This window comes from Periplaneta americana, chromosome 10 (genome assembly GCF_040183065.1).
Source record: "Periplaneta americana isolate PAMFEO1 chromosome 10, P.americana_PAMFEO1_priV1, whole genome shotgun sequence".
In the NCBI taxonomy this organism is placed as follows: domain Eukaryota; kingdom Metazoa; phylum Arthropoda; class Insecta; order Blattodea; family Blattidae; genus Periplaneta; species Periplaneta americana.
The window spans coordinates 145,049,278-145,077,093 of record NC_091126.1 but is presented as its reverse complement, the minus strand read 5'-3'; the positions used below and the strand labels follow the sequence as shown (position 1 = coordinate 145,077,093).

At 34.4% G+C, this 27,816-nt stretch overlaps 1 protein-coding gene across 2 annotated transcripts in view; it reads left to right on the top strand.

Annotated features, from left to right (window-relative positions):
- Window positions 1-21,502, top strand: part of LOC138708067 (arrestin domain-containing protein 2-like) — a 63,054-nt gene extending 41,552 nt beyond the window's left edge. For both annotated transcript variants that reach the window (XM_069838201.1, XM_069838200.1), the window contains 7 exons: window positions 1,737-1,859; window positions 4,043-4,173; window positions 6,495-6,590; window positions 6,704-6,883; window positions 11,457-11,654; window positions 17,156-17,270; window positions 17,350-21,502. In XM_069838201.1, coding sequence (XP_069694302.1) covers window positions 1,737-1,859; window positions 4,043-4,173; window positions 6,495-6,590; window positions 6,704-6,883; window positions 11,457-11,654; window positions 17,156-17,270; window positions 17,350-17,513 — 1,007 coding nt within the window. In that variant the 3' untranslated portion in view covers window positions 17,514-21,502. The remainder of the gene's footprint in view (window positions 1-1,736; window positions 1,860-4,042; window positions 4,174-6,494; window positions 6,591-6,703; window positions 6,884-11,456; window positions 11,655-17,155; window positions 17,271-17,349) is intronic.
- The last annotated feature ends 6,314 nt before the right edge of the window (window positions 21,503-27,816 follow it).

Genomic DNA, 27,816 nt, shown 5'->3' with positions numbered 1-27,816 from the left:
ATACATTTTTTTTTCTTTGTAGGAAAAACTAATTTTCAAAGATATTGGCACTTACAGCCTTTTTATGTCCAGTCTTCAGTTGTTTTTAACAAACACCTTCTAAACTTGTCCTGTGTATTAATTCTTTTTTTTTTTTTTTTCTACATTTTGCGTTTTTATTAGTTCATTTTCTTCAGTTTGATTTAAATTTATTTCTTGTTGTTGTTCAGAGGGCCATTATCTTTTCATTTATTACTTTTAAAGTGTATTTCATAATTTTTCTTCTTTAATTATTTTTGTACCGGTACGCATCCCATTGTGATGTTATGTTTTTGACGCTTCTGGTTGGGTGAATGAGAAGACCTTAACTCTATCAGAGTAAAAGGTAAATAATAAATAACATAGTGTTATAGAAAATGTGGCACATTACTTGTCTCCCCCTCCAAATTTATGATGCCCCCCCCCCAAGTTTAAGAAGCTGGCTATGGACCTGTACTACTATATATTTAACTTTAAAATCGATTTTTCTCGGAACTTCTTTATGTGGACGTCGATTGTTATTCCCGTGTGTCTTCCATTTCTAAGTTTTTTCAAAGAACTTGATGATTCATATACCATATATACATAACCAGAGACCAGAACTTTGGCAGAATGCCTTATTAAATGTGTTAAATCTATCTTCATTTTGAAAGTAAATCTGTATCAATTATACCTTTGGGATTGAAACGTCATAGTTTTATGTTGTCCTTTTCTGCCTTTTTTAATATAAATGTCGAATTTACAAAATAAAAGCTTTTTTGCCTTTATTTGATTATTTATATATTGTTTATTAATTTATTATTAAAAATTGCCCAGGTATATTTTAATTTATTTCTATAACCGTTACAATGAAAGTGACTTCACTGAATGTATATTCTCTTTGCAACAATGAGTGCTGCCGTGCAAAAATGTATAACAGTAATCATTTTAATTACTGTACCAGTATCGTTTGTGTTTATTTGACAAGGCAACAATGAGTGCAGGTCTAACATTATTTTTAACGGTTATTTTTCTTTAAGTTTTCATTGCGACGTTGTTGTAGCTAGCTAAATATTTCATATTGCAACATATCAGTATAACCAAACACAAAAATGCACTTTCCAAGGCTACTGGGAAGAAGATTTCTTTGCTTCCAACGGTAATTGTAACATCGAGTCGAAAATCTCAATTTGAATTCGACTTATGTAAAGCTTTTCTTGCTGCCGAAATCCCTTTGTGGAAAGTGCAAGGTTGTGGGTCTAGTGCAAGGTTTTTGTAATTGCCTTTTATTGCGTATTTTAGCTATTTATAATGCCTTTTTGCCTGCCTATTTTAGCTATTTATGATGCCTTTTTGCCTGCCTATTTTAATGATTCATAATGCCTAAACTTCCGGTCTCTGTACATAACTATATAAAACATTTTTTCCAATCTATTTAAAAATATTCTGTGAGCTTATTGCGTGACAAAAAATAATTCTAATTTAACTTACGCTTTGTAGTTCTTTTAAAAAATATAAAACTACAACACGTTAACCAAAACAAATGTTAAATGCTAAGGGTATGATAAATACACTTTTTAAGAAATCATGCAATTTTCATTCGTCTCACATGTCAGTACTTGAAAAAATGTAAGCCTAATAAAATTGATGCTATAATAAAATTTATATTCAAACATAACTCAATGTACTGTCTTACTCAAGTGAATTCAGGATCACACATGATATTTCTTTTGTTCCAGCGGTTCGAGTTGTTTTGAGAGGAAAAGCTCACGCAGAGTGGAAAGTCGTCGTCAGTGGGGACAGGAGAACTGTTAAAGATGACCAGTACTTCATTGATGACAGAGCTATTATCTGGGGCAAAGGTTATTAGTCTTGTTTCTGTGAGAAAATGGAAGCATGAAACTCTTTAAGAATTTTATCTTACAAGCTACTTAATAGCCTATTAAAGATTTATTTTGAGTCCTAGTATTTACATTTTACGAAAAAAAGTACATGAGAATTCTATACCGATTAGAAAGACTGTCCTTCAGTACATGAACAGACTTAAGTCAACAAAAAGTGAAAGATCGCCATGAAAATCAGTTGTGTGTGTTATATAGGAAATCAGATCAATATTCCAAAATCTTCAGCATATCAACTAAGTTATTGAAACTAAAACCATTTAAAATAACATGTTTTTCTTTTTTTTTTAAGTATGTGCGATCCTGCTTAGTGAGTAAATTAGGTATTGTATCCAGCTTTCCGGAGAAATGTATGATGGTGAAATAGACTCCAATTAATATATTCTCCAATGAATCTTGGTTAACATTTCACAGATATGTAAATTCGCAAAATAGCCGATAATGGATTTCGGAAAATCCCAGCAAAATGAAATGTGTTTTGCGTACAATAAAATACGAAGAGAATAATTACTTCCATGCTTCTTATGGAAACCATCACATCCCCAAATACTAAACCCATTTTTATCATGCTTATGAAAGAAGAAAGATAATTTACATTATCTTCAACAAATGACAGTATGGCAATACTAAGAAATGTGTTTCATGACAGACTCAAGTTCACAACCGAAGGGGAGAGGATGGTATTTTTTTAAACTTTTTTCCTATTGGGTGTAAAATATTAATTTTTTGTATGTAGAGAGCTCATAACTGTAGCAACCCAACCAAATATAAATATTTTGAAAAAAAAAATATTTGGGGGCCCAAATTTGAAAAAATATATACCCATGCAGGATTGTACTAAAACCGATATATATAAACCGTTTTTAAAGATAGATTCAAACAGTTTTTTGCAATGTATTTGCAAAAGCATGTTCTACAAACTATCTGTAACAGAATTTTGATATTAGTCCCTACGTTTGTAAAATAAACAATTAAAATTTAATAACAAATTTCTGATTTCCTTTCTTGAAAACAAACGGACGTATTTTTAAAATGAAATCAAGTAACAAAATTCTGTTACAGAGAAAAATTTCCTAATAGTGTAAAGAATGTGTGTTCTAAATTTCATGCATGTATCTTTAATATATCAGAAATTATATCCATTTCTGTCTGGCAATGTAGCAAAAAAAATGAAGTTACTGAAAACCGATAAAAGGGGGCGTGTGATTTAAAAATCCATAGCGCAGGAAGTTTAAAAATAACGTCTCAACATCCGATAAGGGCACAAATACCCACAAAATGTTATGCAATGCATTTCACAAATATCAAAGAATATTTTAAAGAAAACATTTTTTTTTAAATTTAATTTACCGGAAACAACAATAAAAGTGGGCGAGTGATTTAAAAATCCATAACGCAGGAAGTTTAAAAATGACGACTCAACATCCGATAAGGGCACAAATACCCACAAATTGTTATGCTATGCATTCCACACATATCACAGAGTTTTTAAAGAATTTTTTTTTTTGAAAATTTACTCATTTTTCACCAAAAAATACCATCCTCTCCCCTGAAGGGGAGCATGTGTTTTCTGTGGTACCACTGCACCAACTTGTTTCTTGAGAAGTTGAATTCAATGTATGTACCAGTATTAGTTTGTTTTAGAAAATTGCACTTAAAGTAATACTGAACAGAACAGAAGTATTAAAAATGATTCTCTGATAAAATTTGAGTAACGCCACTGGTCCCACATTAAGTTGAGGACAATTACAGATGTCTGTTATTAGAGGTCTACTCTGAGAGAAGGTATGTGTAATTGTTCTATAATAGGCGATGCTCTATCTTGTAAATTTATATTGGCTCATGTTATCATTGTATTTCCTAATAAAAGTTTTAGAATTAGGCCTACTTTATATAAGGGGCTTAAATCCGTTGCACTTATGTGCCAAAAAATTAAATCAACAACATATAGCCTACAAAAACAATAAATTAATTTTAATATAAATAACAACATAAATAAATAAATTATATGGTCAATGTTCTGAAATCTGTGAAGTAAATCATAGATTTATACCTATTGTAATCGAAAGTATTTCAACAAATATTGCTTATACACGTGTTATGAAGCTGATGGCTAATTAAAAATCGATTTTCCTTATTTTCAGACAAACCAGAAGGCAATGTACCAATACTACCTCGTGGTCTCCATCAATTCCCATTTCAGTTTCAACTTCCTGAGAGTTCTCTCCCATGCTCATTCGAAAGCAAACCTGGCTTCATACGCTACTACATCAAGGTATTTGTTTTCATTTTATGTTCATCAATAATTAATTACTTAGATTGTCATCAACAGTTAGGTGACCAAATAATGGAAGAGAATAAATAATGGCAAGGTAATCTAAAGTAGGCTACTAGTTACAGAAAATCAATGACTGAGCATATTAGTGTACCATAATACATCATATTAATGGGCCAAGTCACTGCTGAGCAATAAGTAAGGTTGAGCATGCAGCATTGTGATTGAAATAAATTGAAATACAGTTTCATACTATAATAAGTCTTTTAGTAATGTTAGTTGCATGAGTTAAGACTATAATCAAAGTGATATCTAGATTTACGGAGGTTTCTTTTTGTATGTATTTATTTACACTGCAAGTGGGCAAGCACCCCATGGCAGTGGTATACACAATATAAACAATACACAATAAAATTATAAACAATACACAATAAAATTTACAATACACAATACAATAAGAATACACAATACAATTTAACACAATAATAATAAAACATAAATAAAATACCTAATTTTACAATACAACCTACATAATTAAGTACAGGCCCTACATAAGTTTCAATAGTCTTTCACTTTACTCTCATCTCACTCACTGTAGTGGCACTATGACGCATTTCACCGACACTTTAGGACACATTTCACTGACACTCTATAACACATTTCACTGACACTATAGAACACATTTCATTGACGCTATAAATTATCACTGATCAGCAGTGGCGTAGCGTCAATGTAAGCTAAAAAGCTTAGCTTCCCCAGTTAATAATAATTTCATAATAAACCTGCAGTTTATGCAGAAAATTATTTTTTAATTTTAATAGAATTTATATTTACGCGTTAAATATTGTGATGCGGCAGCTCAGGATGATTTGTGATGCAGCAGTAAACAAGAAGCCTGCACACACCAGCTTCCAAGCAGACCGGTTTCTTCTGTGTAATCCACCCCGCAGATTTTCCATCCCTTTCTAACTAAACTACCCTAGTCGCAAGGCTCACAAGAAGCTAGCTTTAACATTTAAAATAAGTAGTTTCCGAGTTATCCCTTTTCGTCAGTTGTGTTCAGTTGAAGTGTTAGTGTGCATTGTGGCTGATATAATAAATAATGAGCGAAATAACAGTTCCTGACACTAATTTACTTGAATTTTTTAGGACAATTGTATTATCAAGACTGACTTACGAACAAAAGTGTGATTTAAAAAACAAATGACCGACTCCCTTGCTGTCAATGAAGAACACAACCAAAAGACAGACGCATACTTACGTAATTATACTAATATTGTGATGTCTGTAAGTATGACAGGGAGTGAGCTAATGTTATACGTATATATGTCTATTTGTTAAGAGATATGTGTAAACCGTGAAATCATATTTTACTATGTATCATTTGAGGTCATGTCTTATTGGTGTTACTTACGATGTTCCAACCAATCTTCGACTGCTGACTTGACACTGACTACTATTTATTTTAAGACTGTATTTTTGTAATACGTTTTCTCATATTGCATGAAAGACAACTTGAGTTAGCTTCCCCTGCTCAAAATTTCATGCTACGCCACTGCTGATCGGAACTATTCACTGCACTGTAAAACCATAACTTCACTGACTCATCTCGCTTCACTGATACAACAGTTCAAATAAGTCAAATAATTACACCCTTATGCATACTTAAAAACAGAACTACATTTAAACTAAACATTTCTAGTCTAAGGCTCTCTTACATCCTATTTTTAAATAATTTACAATTCAAACCAAGGAAGTAACTCGTCAGGCTAAATAAATACATGTCACCTTAAAAAATTAAATGTTAAATGTCGCCTTAATTTTAATTTGCACTTTATACACAACTTTTTAAGTTATTCTTGAATCTCCTTAAGGAAGGACAGCCCTCAAAGACCGCTGCAGGTAGGTCATTCCAATCATTTATAGTTCTATTTAAAAATGAGAATTTACCTACATCCGTTTTCTGTTTCCTACATTTGATTTTAAAATCATGATCATTCCTACCATTAGATCATTCCTACCACTTGTATACAGAGAAATATTTTAAATAAACAAATTTGCTCTTTTCTGTTTGTCACATATGTCGCTTAAGTTTTCGTAACATATATTTAGTTTCCAAATGAGTTTGGAAGGAAATTTGATTTTCGTTGTCTAAAATATGACGTAGAAGAATAAAAGAAGAAATTTCCTTTCTAATCTAACTTTGATGTGTACCAGTACCATTATAAATTGTCGGCTAAGAATGAAAACCTCGTATCAAAATTCTTAACATACATACAGTACACAAGAATTATTGATAATGACATAAGTTATTCTGACAGGTGACAGTGGACATTCCGTATGCCTCTCCCCCTCAAGGCATGAAATATTTCACTGTGATAGGCCCACACATCGACTGCATGGACGAGCACTACTTGGTAAGCAGTCATTTTAGCTGTCATTATGAAATTGGATGTTTGATATTAAAAGTTTGTAATATAAAGAAAAAAATCCTTTCTTTTTCTATCCCAAACAAAATACCACTTTTTAGAAACCGATGGTGGGACAGGACAAACGAACTACGTGTTGCCTCTGTTGCGAGAAGGGTCCTGTCGTTCTTCGAACGCAGCTGGAGCGATCAGCATATGTCTGTGGCGAGTCCATAAAGTTGCGAGCTAGCATAGATAACCAGGGTGAAGAAGAAGTGAGACTGAAAGTCAAGTTAATTCAGGTGAGTAGAGTGCTAGGAAGCAAATACAGCGAGTATAAGTACAGTAGAACCCCGTCCGTTTATCCAAAAACAATGGGGGGGGGCAGAGGTTATTTTAGATAAGCAATTTTTCGGATGAACCACACATTCCAGATATCCTGCTTATCTGTGAAAGGAAAAAATGATAATTAAAGTTCTCTTTATTGTTATCCAGGTACTCTAAAAATTTATTAATTACGCCTAACAGCACAAGATCTACATAAAGTACAGTGAAACCTCGATTCTGGGTTTTTCGGGGAACTAGATAAATTACACCCAGAATCGAGAAAAACCCAAAATAGGGGTTTTGCCAAAATTGAAAAAGAAACACATCAACATATTTAAAAACTAATTTTTGTGGTCTAATCTCAACTAAAAGAACAAAAATGCTTTAAAGAGCTTCACAACATTAAGTACTTTGGTTGGTTACATCAAGTTTATCTGCTACTTCTTGAAGAAATCAAGAATGGATGTCTGTTTTGCTGGACATCTTTGATGGAGGAAGAGTAACTTCCTTTTCACCTGGATTCATCAATACTGAAGCTACACATATATCTTCATACAGCTTCCAGTCCTGCTAGCGTTCATTGATGCAGTCTTCTTCATTCTCCATGTTGTCACCACTGACAGCCTTCATAAAGCCTGCTTTTCTGAAGCAATTGGTGATGGTGGCTGCTGACACTTCCTCTCATGCATTGCAGATCATATGCATGGCAGTGAGGATGGAGATTTTGAAAACAGAATCTCCAGTTTGTCTGTCCACGGCAGCAATCTGTTTCTGCACCAGTGAACGTCTATACTTCCCATTGAGGGCATGAATTACACCAAAATTCAGGGGTTGGAGACAGCTATACAGTTAGATGGGAAGAAAGCAACCTTCACATTCTTCAGGAATGACGTATTAGGGGGATGTGGCAGACACTTACCCACTAAAAGAATTATCTTCCTGTTAGCAGCCCCCTTTTTGCACGTCCAGGCTGTCTCAGATAGCTGCTAAAAATGTTCATTATCATCCAGGCAGTCCTGTTGTTCTTGTAACTGCATGGCAGTGTGAGGACATTTTTAAAACACCTTGCTTTTTCATATTTGCAAACTACCAAGGATTTCAACTTCTCAGAATCATCTGCATTTGTACAGAGAAGAACAGTGAGCCTCTCCTTACTTTTCTTCCCACCATGGCAGGTCTCTCCTTTTATGTGGAGGCTCTCATCAGGGAGTAGAAGACCCCCATTTCATCGGTATTAGAGATATCTTTGGCATCATAGCCTTCAATGAGACGTGGCACATCGTCTTTCTGATGATCCACCGACTCATCTGGAACAGTTGCACCTTCATCACACACATTTTTGTATGTAATGTCATGCTACTTAAAGTGATGAAACCATCCATTAGAAGCCCTAAAATTGTCCATTTTCAGTCTTAATGCGATGCTTTGTTGTGAACTGATTCTCATGCACCGCAGCACATGATTAACACGTGGTTTCTGGCACTGTGTTGCATCAGGTATCTCACCTGGGTACGCATGGTAGATAAGGAGAGGGATAGGAACTGTTACTGAAACGACCTTGGACAAGGAAATAAGCATTTAGGGCTGAAAAAACACACAATCGAAGCTAATTTGCTTTGTTGGGACAAAAAATTTGTTTCTTAAATGCGGGTAAAACACTAAATCGGGGTAAAAATGCGTATAGGGGACTTCTGCCGGGACCGCAAATTAAGAACGCAAAATGCGGGAAACCCAAAAACGAGGTTCCACTGTACTCAGATACAGTATTTTGATCTGGGTTTTATTTTCGCGACACTTCTTCGCTGCTATGTCCCTCTGCTTCTTTATTAGTAAAACATCTGCTGGTGATGCCTCCTCACAGGCTGTAAAACAGTCTGTATTGGAGAATTTCACCACTTTTTATTCTGCTCGCAGCCTCAAGTCTTTCTTCCACTGTAATCTCTACAAGTTTCCGTTTATTCGACATTTCAATAAAAAAAACATACCATATACTGTAATGTTCGAGCAAAATACACTTGCATACTACTGGAATATTCTGTAAGTAATACTTCGAACTGCAGGTCAAGAATTCACATTGTTACTTTACTGAATTATGTTCGCTGAAAGGCTACTAGTTCTACACAATTGAAGCAAGTACCAGTAACTTATAGGCATTTCATGGGTGAATAATAGCGCCTCTAAGGCAGAGAGCCCACTAACATGATAGTGATACGACAAAAACACTGATCCAACACGAACTATGATAGATACATGACAGCAAAGTGACCTGGTACTCACTGGACTGATTGATTCATACAACATGTCGTCGGAGGATGAGGACGTTCTCAATCTAGTTAATTTAGCTAATATCAAATTACAGGGACAGAAAATATAGGAGACGATTCTGGGTGCATCCTTTTTGGCATGCTAATTTAGAACAACGCGGTGCTTTTAATCTGTTCAAAGAATTAAATATATACCCAGAAAGATTTAAAATATTCTATAGAAAGAGTAGAGAAACATTTAATCTGTTGGTACAGAAAGTTGGATCTGCATTTTATAAAACGAACACTAACTTCAGAATTTCAGTCAATGCTGAAGAACGCCTTCTGATAACTATCAAGTAAATAGGCCTATATGTTTATACATCAGATAAATAATAATTGTTCGTTTCTCGTCTACATCAAAGTAAACATGTGTTTACAATATGTTTATAGGGTAGAGGGGCCAATTACCGGACAGGTCCTATTTATGGACACTCCTAACATTTTGTCATTTTGTGCTTACACAGAATCCTTTATATATTCCTTTAGCTAGTCAACGGAAAGCAGTAATATTCTAGAGCTGATTGCGACACATGGGAGTGAGATAGTGTGTGAAATCCGAGCTCCAGACAGCGGAAAGTGAGCAAAGGTTATTAGAATATCTTTATATTTCGCCCTATTATAATATTGAGCGGTAAATTATTCTGTGTAAATAAGATAAAATGATTTTGCAATAGGTTTATTATGTTTTCAATCCGAAAAATAGATGTAGTATCAAAAGACATGGCAAATCTTTAATAAGTTCAATAAAGGCTATATTGAAATTAGGATCGTCTCTCATCTTAACCCTTGTATTACCAACTCACAACTGATACAACAGAAAGTGGAGCATACAGCACTGTGAGCGACACAACACAACACAGATAGTGTCGAGTTGTTGTCTGATGAGGTGAGTGGGCTTCCGTTCATTTCATATTATGGATTATATAAGAACATACACGTTAGCAACAAGCAAAGCATCAAATCCGTGTCGTGTTGCTGTTGCTTGTCATTCCAGTGGGCACTCTGCCTAAGGCATTGTCAGATGTCAATCACCTAATGAGCAACCCTATTTAAGAGTGAGAGAGGAGGGAAAGAGTTTTCTTAGTGTGTCCCGTTAGTGACTGGCAATCCTGGGGTTGCTGGTTTCTTCCCAAACCTTCCACCATGTTGCAGTACATTGAACTGAACAAGTAAAGGAATCAACAATCTGTAATAAAGTACAGATACTGTAGTTTCCTCAATCCTTCAGAAATTAAAGAGTGAGTACAATATGTATCTTGTGTGTGACAAAAAGATGTTTTGACTAACCCACGTTTCAGTGGACCAAAGTTCAGATAAACGAGGCTCTACTGTGTAGGTTATAGCATAACTTCTGCCTCACATTCTATACATGGACTTTAGAACTGTTAAACATAGTGGAGAAAGTATTATACAGTTTAGGACATAATGCAGGTGTGGAAAATCTCTAATTTATAGTGAATGCTTTCGTATGGCAGATATTCCTTTCAAATAGCTAAATTAGAAAGAAATTTCGCAGAAGACTAGAAACAATATTAACCCTTTCAGACCTGAATTTATATTAAACAAAATTGAAAAAAAAAAAAAAAATGGTCACATAATCATTCTGGGAATCCAAAATTCCCAAAGCAAGTCTTCACAGAAAATCAAAATTTGGGGACAATTTTGACCCCTTGGGCCCCAAAATTTTAAATTTTATTTTCAATTTAGGTATATAAATGTTTCAAAAATAATATTCTCCATTTCCATCACATTGAATTTTTCAAAATATTTAAAAGTATCGAAGACATTCCAAAAAAGAAAAAAAGTAACAATGTACATTATAATGTACATCAGGCCTAAAGGGGTTAATAGATAATGTAGATAAATAGAAAATCTTAAAGATGGATGTCATCAAAACTTATGCAAGCTCATTAATTATTGCTTGCTTCTTATACTTATACTTAATTGACAACTTGTTAATGAAATAAGATTTTTAGCCTTTAGCGTCTGAATACTGAAATGAAAGTGCATACCTCCTTACAAAGACAAAGAATTGGTTGAGAAGAATCATATATAGTATTTTAAATGAATTAAACACTGCTGAAAAATAACTGTAGTGTGAAATGTAATCTGGTGTTAATTTTGAAAATAAAAACTACTAATCTATGCTACAAGGTTTATGTACCATAGCAAATTCGGGTTCCTTCATAACCTTAAAATATTACATTGATATATCCATCCAAGAACTGCCGGGCTGTTACAGTATGTGGAGTACTTCATCGACAGAGGGGTTCTGGGAGTCAACAAGGAGGTGCAGCACCTCGTGCTCGAGTACAAGGGCGAGGCTGTGCGACCCAACACACGCTCCAAGTGGGACTCAGCACAGAGCTTGGTTGTACCAGTTATGCCTCCCTCACTCGTTGGTGTCTGCAGACTTCTGCAGATATATTATGTGCTCAAGGTAAAGTAGCTTCAGCCTAAACAGGAAGTAAGTCTGACCTCTTCTTGCTCACAAATTATATAAAAAATAATACGGAATGTAAGTCCGCAATGAAGACGAATGCCAGAATAATTAAGTTTATTTTCTTGTTAAAATTACGATACTGGGAAGCAAGAAGGCAAATGGAAGAACTCCAATATGGCGAGCATTTGCAACCGACCATTTTGTTGTTAAAAATACATTATGGCAGGCTTGTTATTGACCAATAAGTGAATTAATACAAATATAACAATAATAATAATTATCATCATAAATGTGCCAGTCTTCCCTCTAGCTCAGAGATGTCAAAGTTACCTACTGGTGGCTGTGGCATGTCTCGTGCTACAGCAGATTGCTGCTACCCCATCAGCACACCCCTTGGTCTGAAACTGAAGAAACTACTCCACGTTCAGTATTTGTACTTGTACAGTAACGACTTGTGCATGAGGTGCTATTAAATATATTGATCCTGTGGGAAAAGCTGTTGTATGTTTGAATTTTGGTACACAAGTTAAATGAAGTTTTTTGCTGCATAATCAAATGCAAGTAAATTAATAAAATATGTGCATATGGACTTGACATTATCAAAATATGGACTAAAAATTCTATAGAAATGACCCAAATAATGCAAATAAATTCCGCATTTTAACAGTTTATCATGTATTATTTTCATGCTATCAAATTATACAAAAAAACTGAAGAGCTTATTGCATAAAGATGACAAGTCACAGAATAGTACATTATGCAACGAGCCTATAATGAAGGTAATTAAGAAGTGAGTATGGATATTTATGAAATGAGCGCAAGCGAGTTTCATAATTTTCATATGAGCTTCTTAATTACCATTATAGGCGACTTTCTATGCTCGACCATATTTCTAACTTGATATTATTAATTTTATTGTATCTGACCTGGAGCAATGTCCCGTATGTTGTGAGATGTGCGCAGACGCGAAAGTATTGATTTTTTCCGAGGAACATATGTCCACATTGACCTTGCTAGGCCATAAGAACCTACAGATATAACATTGAAATAAAATGAGACATTGAAAAACGAGATGACAAATTGTATTTATTTGAATATTATTTACAATTAACGCTAATTATTATAGTAACAGAACATAACCTTCTGCGACAGTATTGGATTTCCAGCCTCCATGACTTTTCGCTAATTCTCTTTCGATTGCATATCCGAGAATAATCGATACTTGCGGTTTTATAACGGTAGAAAGCTGACCTGTCATTGGCTGAACAGTTGTAACCTGAGTCGTCATTGGCTGAAAGACCTGACCTTTAATGAGTAGGTGTACTTTAATGACATGCATTAAAGGTCTGCTACCAGGTGTATAATTACTACATTTCGGCATGGTCGAGCATAAAATAAGTTTAAAATAGCGACAATTTACATTAAAATATATGGGGTATTTTCTGTGCAATAGTTAAAATGGAAAAACCAAACCAATATCTTTGAAATTCTCATTCTAGTGAAGTAAATTTTAAATACTATGTGACAAGAATTTCGAAACAATAAAACATGGAAATAAAATGTTGAAATTTGTGGAGATAAGCGAGTTTTCCTCAAATAAGTAAAATACGCACTACATCTTAAATATGGCCTAATACGGAGAATAAAATGTATTTTATATCATTCCAAATATCAGTATTTGCAAATATATCATAAAATTTTAATGGCAATGGGTCAAACAAATATGTGTTCGCACAGAACTTGGGATGATACCTACCTTAATGCAAATAATGGTACCTATCACATTGATTAAAAATTGGCTTGATTCCAACCTACTTGTCTTAAATCGTACAAAAACTACAGTTGTGCCATTTTCGTTAACATCTGTTGGTATGAAATCTCCTCATTTGCTCTTATATTTAAAAATTCATACATTCAATTGTTTTTCTAATTATTGTAACTGTCCTTTTCTAAATGAATCTCAAGTTAAGTAGTATCTCGGAATAACAATCGACCAACATTTACGTTTGGATAAACATGTTATTTTTTTTTTTTGCAGTAAATTAAGGAAATTATTCATTATTATATTATCCTACGGAATTATTTGACCATCCATACTTTACGAATGATTAATCTCGCATTAGTACAAGCTATATTACAGTATGGTATTATATGATGGGGTTGTGCTTTAAGTATCTCCCTCTTCCAATAACACTGCTACAGAGAAGAAGAATAAAAATACCAGTATGTCTTAATAAGCCTCTTGATTATCTCTCAGAATTGTATTCTGAATTTAAAGTATTTGATATCCATCAAGTTTATAAGAATGTCTTATCGAATTTTATTCATAAAAACCGAAATATATTTAATTTGTATTCACATAAATATAAAACTAAAATTTCAGACAACCTATTGAGGTAGCCTTGTAAGATAACTAGATGTAAACATGTCCATTAAGAATGTGATATGCTCCACCATATTAGGCTCGAGACTGGAAGACTAGAGACAAATAGAGTGAGGAAATGGCGTGTGTTGTAATATTCAGTGCCAGCAATATTCAAGAGTTTTAGAAGCGATACAAAAAATTATAGAATGACAGCTACTTGAATTTATTACTTCTCTGAAGAAAAATTAAAGTTTTGAACACATGAATTTAGAAGAAACTATAAACATTTGCAAAGGACTGTTCTTATATGAACTATGTCCTTTCTTGTGACTGTACGAGATGCATTCAATCAGTCTAATTAAATATGTTTGTGTACACAGAACTATGCATTGAAGAATATAGATTCGAGTAACAAATGCAAAGTAATACATACTTGAGATTAAATCAGCTTTTCAGCTAATGTAACTGGCATATCTAGTTCCGAGTATACCATTTGTTAAAGTACTCAACTACTCATCTACCCTAAATTTTTTATTTTCCTTAAACAAATTTTATGCTTTTATTTTTGTCATCTGAAAGGAACTTAAAAAAAATAAATTACATTAAAATTATGGTTTATTTAATGACAATCGCAACTGCAGAGGTTATATATCAGCATCGCCAGTATGCCAGAATTTTGTTCCGCAGGAGTTCTTTTACATTCCAGTAAATCTACTGACATGAGCCTGTCGCATTTAAACACACTTAAATGCCATTGACCTCGGCCAGGATCGAACCCGCAACCTCGAGCATAGAAGGCCAGTGCTATACCAACTACGCTACTGAGGGCAACAAAAGGAACTTTGTAGTTTTCAAAATATATCAGTTTTGTCTCTATGATGTTTGGTTAATTAATTAGCTGAGTTTTTATTGATCGAAAGCACCCTTTCTTTAAACCGGAAGTGCAGTTTTGCAAGTATCAATCTGTCACATTCCATAAATTTTATACATTTTTCGTGTAATAACAATTCCAATTTGGCGGTAGAGTTGGACTGTATTATTTTTCATACATTCAGAAGCTGTGTGTTTGGTTTACAATTTTTCATAACCTCAGGATGTAATGACTTTTCACCCTTTCTTTAAACAGAAGTGCAGTTTTGCAAATATCAATCCGTCACATTCCATAAATTTTATATATTTTTCGTGTAATAACAATTCCAATTTTGCGGTAGAGTATGAATGTATTATTTTTCATACATTCAGAAGCTGTGTGCTTGGTTTACAATTTTTCATACCCTCAGGATGTAGATGACTTTTCTCCATGTTCAGTTTGACAGCATTTTACAACACTTATGCTAACACAAAGTGCACTAAGAATTGAGATATTTTCATCATTCTTGCACCAAAATGAAGCTGATTAACGTAGTTAAGTGCCAAAAAAAGGTTGATTGAAAACTCCAAGATCTTAAATTTTTATTTTTATGTTTGAAATTTTCAAAAAAATAAAATGGCATTTTTTCTTAATGGAATAAGATAGGGAAAAACTGTTTTCACAGCTTATTCTGTGTTCTTTTAGGAGTGAGAGAGTGAAAGAAATTTTGCTCTAACATAAAAACTGTGGGCCAAGGACTAAAACAAATTTCAGTTTTCAGTCTAAAAAATTGTCCACCTGTCCTCCCAAAAATATTTGAGGGGTTTATTTTGTGTGAAAATCCTTAATTATGTGTGAAGTAATCAGGGAAAAGTTTTAAAATTTGGATAAAAACTGCGAATTTTTCTCTTAAGGGTAAATAACAGGGGCATATATTGCGGATGTTCAAGGTGTGCGCTGGACACCCTGTAAATTCGGTAATCTCACTTTTTATTTTAAGTTGTTTTATATAATGCAACAATAATTTTAATTTATCACAATTTAAATGCGTGGTAATCTCATTGGAAGTTGATGTATATAGTTCAAGACTAATTTTAATTCATTACCATTTAAATATTTTAAATGTCTGCTGATTGAATGTGCACACCATCCCCAGAACGGCTTTTGTTTTATAACGTACACTCTGCCTGACGAAGTGGGATGAGTTCTGGTCTGGTTGTCCTGTCCGTACAAAAGAACATCCCCTGCTGAGAGTTACTGCTATAATTCTCTGCGAGCGCAAGGTGGCATGGCGGGGATACTCGCTTCCCTCAAGCTCGCAGGTCGTCCTGTGTACAGGCAGCTCAACTTGTCAATAGCGTTACAAAATATTGTGTTTGACGTGTGTGTTTACTGTTTGTGTGAGTGAATTTACTGTGTTTAGGTTTTACTAGGGTTCACAGTTGTGTATCAGCGCAGGTGAACAATTTAAATTACTTATTTAATGATAATAGCACTTGGAAATGTACACTGTAAAAGATCTTTTGCAAAAGCCATTCTCTTCTCGCCCACTAGGAGAGAAATTACATATAGTGAATAAGGGTAGACCTACCCCGCCACTTCCGAATTTAGTGCAACAATATAAAACAAAAAGTGAACAATATACTAGACATTTTTCTATTTCACAATATGAAAATGTAGAATAATTAGCGGGTTGTGGAACTTCAAACAGGTTATTTTGCTGGCCATGCTTATTGTTTGATAAAAAATAATGCAATTTTGAATAACGTTATTTGTAGTTGCCTCCTTTCTCCGGCATTTGCAGGGCAGTCATTGAAATAAGGTGATTAATTTTTAAGAAGTTGTGGTGCGAGTACTTTGAATAATATTTAAATGTCATTTTCTTTTAATTTTATGTCATTTTTCCTTTAGTTTAAAGGCACTTTAATGATCATTTTAAGTAGATTTTTAAGTCATCAACATTCGCTCCATAGTTATTATTTATAAATAATACTAAATTATATATTAAAAATGGCAGTTAATGTTGATCCGATACTTCACTTACGCCTATAATAATTTGTGAGATAGACCAACTATATATTTTTAACAGAACACCCAAACTCCAGGTTCAGCATACGCCACTGGTAAATAAGTATCTTAAGATTCAATTCAATTAATTTGGTGCACTGCAGTACGTGAAGATTAATTCAATTTTGTAAGTCGCATTTTCAGCTTTCAGCTACTGTCAAGCCCAACTCTATTTGCAGTTGTATTCTTTTTCTCACTTCTCTTGTTAACTTATAGGTCAATCTGGAGTTCGAAAAGTCTGGTGATGACCTACAGATGCACTTTCCAATCACGATAGCAACAGTTCCATTTAGAATACCCAACTCGAATCAGCAACCCAATATCCACTATGGTAAGTAAACAAATGATCTGCTGCTAAACAGTATGGCTGAGTACATGTATGTCAATTCCGTCTGTTGGTGTGCTTGCAGAAGTGAGTTGTGAACATGTCGAAGGAGGCCTGTACATCGGCCCAGAATTCCTCCTAGGTGAAGTGTATGATGGCACCAACAGTCATGACTCACAGAGGGAAACCGTAGTCTTGTATCGTCCGGTCTACGTGTCGGTTGTGAAGCCTGGAGCCCAGCAGGTCTAACACACGGTCTATGCTGTCTAGAGACTTGTTTTGATATTAGCAGTAGTGCATTTTAGCATTTCAAAATCGCGAAGAAAGCAATGAAGTCTGACAGCCAACTGTTAGGACAGTGGGTCCAAAGAGAATTGTAACAGAATATCCACTTCCCATTTCCTGATGAGATGTGAATTCTTCTTCTTAATCATCGGTTGTCACTATATTGTGGGTTGACACGAACATACATAATAACTGTTAATGGATCACTGTTATGCTACTTTAATTGGAGCCTCTCCAAACAACCATATTTATGTTGGTGTGGTGGTGTGAAGAAGTTATTATTTCGATGTTAGGTATTATGGAAATCAGTGTATATTTAACTGCCCAGAACACACAATCTAACAGGTTAAAGTGGTTTTCATGATTATGTCAGTATTTTGTAAGTTCTGAAATCTTTCACAATGTTAAATTTTCCTTAGAAGATGACGCGACTACGACACTAATAATTTATTGAATAGAAATTTGTTACATGAATAACACTACTGAGAACTTAGAAACATCCGTTACCTTTATTTTTATTTTCACGACTATTTCTTCATGTTTAGGCTATATTAATTTCAACTGCATCCACCACAGACCATTAATTAAATTTACATGAATTTGGAACACACTTACTTGCTTAACAACCCGTCTTTGTCAGCAAAAATACAATGGCACCACTGTCCTGGTAGGCTCTCCAAACAAAACAATTTTGTTATCAGAATATTTCTTGTAGCCTTCTGTAAATTAAATTAGTTGAGACCATATGACGTGCTTGAATCATAGAGCTATCATATTATAGACATGTATTCCTCATCTGCTACTCTCATATATGAAATTCTTTGAGATTAACTACCTCTCAATCATTGAAAACAAGTTGGGAGTATCATCTCACAGGTGCTGTATAAGAGACAGTTCTCTTAAGCACAATTTGCGTCAGTATCTTCTATCCCACCATTCATCTCTCAGTAATTGAAAACAAGTTCAGAGTATCAACTTACTGATGCCAAATAAACAGTTTTTGTCTACACAACTAGCATCAGTACCTGCTGCCCCACCATTTATCTCTCAATCATTGAAAACAAGTTGGGAGTATCATTTCAAAGGTGCCGAATAAGAGACAGTTAGCGTCAGTAACTGATGTTCCACCATTCATCTCTCAATCATTGAAAACAAGTTGGGAATATCAACTCACAGTTGCCAAATATGAATGTTCGCTCTTCCACCATTTATCAATCAATCATTGAAAACGAGTTAGGCGTATATCTCACAGACAGTTCCCGTTTGCACAATTAGTGTCATTATCTACTGTTCCGCCACTCATCTCTCAATCACTGAGTGTCATATTTACTGTCCCAACATTCATCTCTCAATCATAGTGGCAGTATCACTTCTCAATCACCAAGTGTCAGTATCTACTGCCTCTCCATCATCTCTCCGTCATAGTATGTCAGTATCTGCTGTCCCACCATTCATCAATCAATCATTGAAAGCAATTTGGGATTATCATCCCACAGATGCTAAATAAGAAACAGTTCCCAGCTGCACAATTTATGTCAGTATCTGCTGTCCCACTATTCATCTTTCAATCACTGAGTATCAGTATTGCTGTCCCACCATTCATATCTCAATCATAGTGTCAGTATTTACTGTCCCACCATTCATCTCTCAATCATAGTGACAGTATCACTTCTCAATCACCGAGTGTCAGTATCTACTGCCTCTCCATTCATCTCTCAGTCATAGTATGTCAGTATCTGCTATCCCAACATTCATCAATCAATCAATCATTGAAAACAATTTGGGATTATCATCCCACAGATGCTAAATAAGAAACAGTTCCCAGCTGCACAATTTATGTCAGTATCTGCTGTCCCACTATTCATATTTCAATCACTGAATGTCCGTATTGCTGTCCCACCATTCATATCTCAATCATAGTGTCAGTATTTACTGTCCCAGCATTCATCTCTCAATCATTGAAAACAGGTTGAGAGTATCGTCTTAAAGATATTGAATAAGGGACAGTTCCCATCTGCACAATTAGCGTCAGTATGTGCTCTTCCACCATTTCTAATTATTGCGTGTTTAATTTAAGTTCTGATCTGTAACCTTTAAAAAATTAAGTTTACACATTATATTAAATGTCCAATATTATACCGGTATATATTTTCCAAAGTAAGAATTCCAACATGAATAGAAAATTGTGATACATCACTATTCCAACTACAAAAGAGGATAAGGAATTGGATGTAGTCATATAGTTGGTAGGTTTAAGCACTGTGCACAATGAACAATTTCATTACATGAATGTAAGTTTTGTACAAAATTATTTTCATAAAAAAAAAAGAATATTTGTGAACTAGACTGTGTGCTTGCACATCGGCACAATAAAATGAACTGTGTTTTGATACACAATAATGGTGGGATTAATTTTATTAGTCAGAGCATTTTTTTCCATCAGCAAAGAAAGTTGCCAAACTGGAGTGAATCCATACAGCAAAGTTGGTGCCATATTAGTACGTTTTATTAAAGACCAGTAAATATAAATTTTTTACTTTAACATACATGTTTTAAATCAACATTGACAATAGTTTCATTTATGGTATTGAAATATACTGAAAGAAAAGTTGCTGTATGTTGCATACATCACAACATACAACTTATCTGCGATAATGATAAGTACTTGCTATGACAATAAGTTTATCATGTTTGCTTTCTTATTAAATATATATCACCTGTTCTTACCAGTCCGTGACGTCTGGTTTCGAAAATTTAACATGTTACAATAATTTGTTTAAAAACAGTAACGACAAAATCATATGAAGGACGTCAACATTTACTGGGTATCACTTAATATTTTACTGGATTGAAGATTCAGCATGTTACAGTTTGAAATGAATGACTTGCTTGGTTATTGTTTTAAAATCAATAAATTATAAATATATATAGCCAATTGTTATTTAAAGAAGTTGTTTGAAAATCTCTAAGAATTGTTACAGATAAAACCCTTGCTCATCAGCGAATCTGGGGTATCTTTTACTTAAATGCTGCTTGCAATTGTTTGCCACGAGAATGGTTAAGCAATCCTTTTACCCTTGAAACGTGAAGCTCAACATCTCTCCGTCTATATGGCAATGTGTGTTCCTACTGGTTATATTTGGACCCATCACACCATTTCGTCTCGTATTTTTTTCTTACAAAAAAGAATACTGGGTTCATCACACGACTTGTTTTATAATTTTATATTTTATTACTTTCCAAATCTACATTCCATATGCTATACAGACCTTTAGCTGCTTACTAAGTAATCTTAAAACAAAACATGAGGTGCTGTCATTACATGACACCAAGAATGTAGGTTATAAAACTGTCCATCTGCATTTTAACCATTAGAAACGTAATAGCGGAGTTTACAAGGTAGCCGTCATTTGGCACAGGCTTTCACGGTGCCTTTCTTGTGGCAAATGTTTTGAGTATTTCTCCTGTGTCTAGGAGAGAACTTCTTTAAACATTTTTTGAACAACTCGAGACAGTGTCTCCTTGGCAAGAACCCTACTGCCAATTTTTTGGCAATCTGTTCTGAACAGGCTGTAAAAATTTAATTGAAGTTACTTTCTTTGGAGAGGAGAGTAAGGGAGGAAATGAAAAATAACCCCAAATAATACTATGTAAACTTCGGTACTTAGAAATTTTTGTTGCACACATTAAGTTTATTTCCAAATATGTATCAAGTCGAACACATTCTCGAACATAAGTTGTAAAAATTACTGAGACATACAAAATTCATTTGACACGAACTAATTCAGAAGTAACTATCAAATAGATGCAGATTTTATTTTAGTAAATGTCCCTTAATTTAAAAAAAAAATGTTTGATACAAACACTGTAGAAATTAGCTAAGTATTTTATGTAATGTACAATTTTTTTATATGATGAATCGTTTTGTCGTAAATAAACAATCAATTACTCAAGTAATGCATTTGTCATTTAGAAGTTTTTCACATTAACATTCAGTTTCTCCATAAAACTTACCATTTCCACTTCACTGAAGTTTTATACTGAAGCTCAAGAAACAACTGATCCCTCCCACCATTTCACTAAATAATGTGATAAGCAACGTGCGTCATTTATAAAGAACTCTTACTGCAATCAGATGAATACTTCAAAACCTACAACTTGGGAATACTGAAATCTGTACTGAGCTCCTTTTAGTGTTCCTGAAATAACTGATAGAACAAGGAGAACAGACTATCATCACAGTCTAGTATATACAGTCACGAAGCTTGAGTTTATGAGGGTACTAGGAACAATAGACTGTGCAGGTACTATTTTGCATTGTCTGTAATGAGGCGATAGTAGCGATCCTAGTGGTTAGCAACTATCTATGGATGCATATTTTATACGTATTGAGCTTCGTGACTGTATATACTAGACTGTGCTAACATTACTTTTGTCTCATTTTGTGATTTGGTTATTCTGTTGCTTGTAATTTTTTTAATTTCAGTTAGACAGTGAAACCTTCATTAATAGAAAACTATGTTAAGTGATCCTTCGGTATAAAGATTTTTTTTATAGAACCTGAAAATAAATGAATCCGTTCTGAATACAAGCCAGAATGAAGCGATTATGAAACACATTCCTCAGGAACACAAGATTTCCAACACTGAATTTTGACACAGATCAAATGGAGATATTGCTCAAGTATTGAACGTCTGTGACACTTAACCAAGTGGATTTATGTTAAATAGCATTCACAGCCTGAAAAAGTGGACACGTGGCTTACATTACATGTGAACATCGGGGAATTATATTAATGTATTTTAGTAATGGTTAGTACCTGAGATAAATAAAAAGACCAACGTTGAAAGATAGATTAAGAACAATTTACAGAACTGAGGAGGAAATAACAGAATGCATATCAATGTGTAAAAAAATTGAGGATACATAGGTTCAATAAGTTTTTCAAGTGAATGAGATGCTGATAAAAATGATGGATGCAATGAATACTGTATAAATAAGAGGTCATAAATGCTGCTGGTTTTTAAGTGAATACTTGCATTCTAGTGATAAAAAAATTCAGTATGTAGTACTATATTTGTAAGTACTGTAATTTTAAAGTCGGTGGTACCATACTGGTACCAATAATTAGTACTTATTGAGTTTAATCATTACTTACTTAAAATTGTGAATAAAAATACTTACCAGTACTTGCCTATGCAAATAAGTACAGTACTACAAAATGTCGAATTATGGTAAAGACCATGCTTATGTTTTGAAGTAATTTTATTGTAATAATAATAATAATAATAATAATAATAATAATAATAATAATAATAATAATAGTAATAATAATAATAATAATTGGCCATTTAATAATTAAAATTACAATAGGTTTTGCTAAAAAGAACCATTACAAATTAAAAATTTAAAGACAAAATCATTCATCTTCACATTAAAGAACTCGTCAACAGTGTAAAAAACCTTATCAGTTAACCATTTTAAGAGAACTTTTTTAAAATGGGGGAAGAGCAACACATTTGGCAATAATAGGTAAGGCATTAAAAAATTTTATTCCCATAGTTTCCCAAATTTTCAGTGCTTTGGAAGTACGACAATATTTAAAACTCAAATCATCACATGACCCAGTGCCAAAACCATGAATGGTTGATCTTCTACAATATTTATCCACATTTTCTCTCATAAAAATTAGGCAAGCAAAGACATAAATTCCAGGAAAAGTTAGTATTTTATAATTATTAATTAATAAATAAGCTTTTACAATGTTCAGAATGAGATTTTCTTGCCATGTAACACCTTATCCACAATGACAGCTTTTATGATAGTAAGAAGATATGAAATGTACAAAGAATGAGTCAAGATTCGAGAAGAAGATTACCACAGTTTTTTTTTTTTATTTTTACGGACGAAAATGAGTGGCTTGCATCTTATTTCTTGGAAGAAGATAATTGAACATGAGGAAGTGCTTTAACCGAAAAACAAATGATGGAAATTTGTCATGGACTTTCAAATGAGCCTGGCTTTGAAATTTATTTTTATTTTAGTAGGTTATTTTATGACGCTTTATCAACAGCTTAGGTTATTTAGCATCTGAATGAGATGAAGGTGATAATGTCAGTGAAGTGAGTCCGGGGTCCAGCACCGAAAGTTACCCAGCATTTGATCATATTGGGTTGAGGGAAAACCCCAGAAAAAACCTCAACCAGGTAACTTGCCCAGACCGGGAATCGAACCCAGGCCACCTGGTTTCGCGGCCAGACGCACTAACCGTTACTCCACAGGTGTGGACGAAATTTGTTTTCGTCACACAACATTATGGAAGGCATCCTTATTCTACCCATATTTTTAGAGAAGACCAATTTGTGGCTAAAATTTCCCATGGAATGACATCAATGTTGCTAGGTTACTTTGAGGACATCACTATTTTCTTTGAGCTATTGGTGTCATTGGCTGCACTCACAGGAGCAAGCAGCAATGTTCAAGCTACAAGTAGTGCTAAAAAGGAATTCACCAATACTGATGCTCAATGGCCAGGATCTGTGCACGATAACAAGATCCTAAAATATTCTGTGGTCTATGCAATGAAGAATCGTCAAAGGAGTGGTGATCTCTTTGCTTGGTGTCCATGTTTATGGCATTATTCCCTGGCTTATGATATATTGTAATCCTGCCAATACAGAGGAAGAATATTTCAGTGCTCTCCTCAAAAGAGCACATAATTACTGAGAGATAGGTTTTCGATACTCCAATAACTTATCAGAGTTAAACTTCACAGGGTTCTTTCAGTTGTCATTTTCTGTGTTACTTACTTACTGACAAATACCTTTTAAGGAACCCGCAGGTTCATTGCCGCCCTCACATAAGCCCACCATCAGTCCCTATCCTGTGCAAGATTAATCCATCATAACCCACCTCCCTCAAATCCATTTTAATATTACCCTCCCATCTACGTCTCGGCCTCGCCAAAGGTTTTTCCCTCCAGCCTCCCACCTAACTCTATATGCATTTCTGGATTCGCCCATACGTGCTACATGCCCTGCCCATTTCAAACGTCTGGATTTAATGTTTCTAATTATGTCAGGTGAAGAATACAATGCGTGCAGTTCTGCATTGTGTAACTTTCTCCATTCTCCTGTAACTTCAGCTCTTTTAGCCCCAAATATTTTCCTAAGAACCTTATTCTCAAACACCCTTAATCTCTGTTTCTCTCTCAAAGTGAGAGTCCAAGTTTCACAACCATACAGAACGACTGGTAATAAAACTGTTCTATAAATTCCAACTTTCAGATTTTTTGACAGCAAACTAAATGACCAAAGCATCTCAACCGAATAATAACACGCATTTCCCACATTTATTCTGCGTTTAATTTCCTCCTGAGTGTCATTTATTTTGTTACTGTTGTTCCACCTCTTCAAAGAATAAATTTCCAACTTTTATATTTACATTTCGTACTATGTTCTGGTGAAGACACATGATCACATACTTTGTCTTTTCGGGATTTACTTCCAAACCTATCTCTTTACTTGCTTCAAGTAAAATTTCCGTGTTTTCCCTAATAATTTGTCGATTTTCTCCTAACATATTCATGTTACCCGCATAGACAGGCAGCTGATGTAACCCATTCAATTCCAAACTCTCTCTGTTATCCTGGACTTTCCTAATAGCATATTCTAGAGCAAAGTTAAAAAGTAAAGGTGAAAGTGCATCTCCTTGCTTTAGCCCACAGTGAGTGTTTGAAAATTTAAAAAAATATTTTAAATAAATGTGAAAGTTTGAAAAATTGTACCGTTGTGGTAATTTCCTCGACTGTGTCACTATGATATGCTGTTTTGACCTAACGAAATAATTTAAATACAATTTTTTGACAGTATGGTGGCCATAGGCTTAGAACTATTATGCCCGAATATTGTCTTATATATTCTATACTATGATTGACTACACTAACATTGCCTTTGAAAATGAGATAAGCATAGAATTTCCACCAAATGAGTGAAGACTTACATGGTACTTACCATTACATGACAGACCTTTTTACAAACATTAAAATAATCAATTACTGTTTTTGTATTCACATCGATCTCTGAAGCAAACACTTTTCTTGCACTTTGTTAATTAATGTAAGAACTTTTTCGATTACTTGTTCCAGGGTGCATGCATTCTTTATTGAGAATCAGTTGACAATTTATAATATAGTTGGAGCACAAATTCAAGAAACAACTTACCTTTGCTGCACTCAAATTGCCCTGGATTAATACATTGCATTTCGAATATGGCACTTAATGTAACTAATTATTTATCAAGTTGTAGTAACAATGTTTTTGTTTTTAAAAATCATACCATTTTTTAATATCTTTTATCCTTATTTCGATAAAAAAAGTAACATTTAACCATTTATGTGTAATTTGGATCGAAACAAAATAAATATATCACTATTCACGCATAACTTCCTTCATATATGCCACTGTAACTAAATGAGGAACAGTTCAGATTATAAGTCTCAATCTGGTGTTGTAATGTAGTGGATAAGAAGTTGGCTTACAAAACAGGGCATACAATTGTAGTTCGGGTCCTGGTATAGTAGAGGAGGCAAGACCTGTTTCGTGATCTTATCGGGTGCCATGGCTATATCATCAATGGGTATGGAAGGGGAAGATAGGTTTTAGTCTGAGATGAATTTCCGCATCTCGTAAAGCTCACAAGCAAAGTCTCGCCTCCTCATCTATAAAATGTTATGTTTTATTTAACGATGCTCACAACTGCAGAGGTTATATCAGTGTCACCGGATGTGCCGGAATTTTGTCCTGCAGGAGTTCTTTTACATGCCAGTAAATCTAATGACATAAGCCTGTCGCATTTAAGCACACTTAAATGCCATCGACCTGGCCTGGGATCGAACCCGCAACCTTGGGCATAGAATGCCAGCGCTATACCAACTCACCAACCAGGTCGACCCTCAGCTATATCTTGCTTATAAAATGGTAAGTTAAGATAATATTATAGTAAGCAAATTAGATGAGCTAATATTAGAATTATGATAAGGATAATGAAAAAAAGGAAAAGTGAAAGGGAGGAGAACGTGGAAATAAGTATGGAAAAATAAAAAGAAATAGAAGGCATTGACATCTAGCAGTTAATTTATTAATTATTTCAATTGTCTTATTAGAGAAAAATTTACATATAGGAGTAACGCATTCTAAGAAATTACTGTATACATATATACAGAGTGGATGAGACGAAACATCACCACTCAAACGAAGGTCTAGCATGCCCTCCACATGCTACACAGGCAGCCCATCTCCAGACAAACTCTGATCGTAATTTTCAGCAAGATAAACTCAAAAAAGGTTACCTTGTTGTTAAAAATGCTGGAAATGGTGCCCTGAATTCAAGCATGCTTCACATCTCTTCAGCACATTCCTGGACACTTTCTGTAGTTCATTTTAGCTTATCTCCCGTATTTCTTGTTGGGAAGTTTTCCTTTATCCTAGTCGTATTGTCTGGGAGCAAAAGCACTACACATAATGTGTATAGTTTTAACTCGGCATGTTGAACTGTGGATTTAGACATCCCTACCTGCTGAGCTAATCAGCAGAATAATTTTTGAGGGCTTTGTATTAATTGAAATCCTATTTTGTCAAATTTTCCCTCTGTTAAGGCACGTTCATTCACTTGAACTGAGCCTGACTTGTTAAATGTTTTTAGGAGTCTGTAGCCTATATTGTTGTCTTATCTGGCACAAGAAAATCGGGAAATTAATTTTTGGAGACATTTTTTCTATGAAGATTTTTGCGTGAATGTAGTTTCAAATGAGAACGAATTTTCCTGCAGTCAAGGAGTAGAAGCAGGATATATTATGAGGGTGTGTAGTCATAAAAACCAAGAGCATATAGGAGTTCAGAACCGAATGGTTTCCTCGAACTGCAGAGCATTTTGTGTCATCCAATATGTGCTTGATCTCTCTCTCACACATACACACAGATGCAGCGGCGGTTCTCCATATGAGCACAGGAGCACGTGAACACCTTAAAAACCAACAATAATCATAAGTATTACTGTATTAATATTATTACATCTATTACTTTCCAATGTGCAATGACGTTCCTAAATTTTTCGTCTTGAGAGAATGTCCTGTTCGTGTGTCATGTGTCTTTAAATCTCCATTGGACAGGTTGACAGCAGCTCGCACAATTTTTCTCTTGCAGGATGGAATAGCCTGAGGCGAGAATATTTTCTGGTTTGTTGCAATAGCTCTGGCTTGCACAGGTCT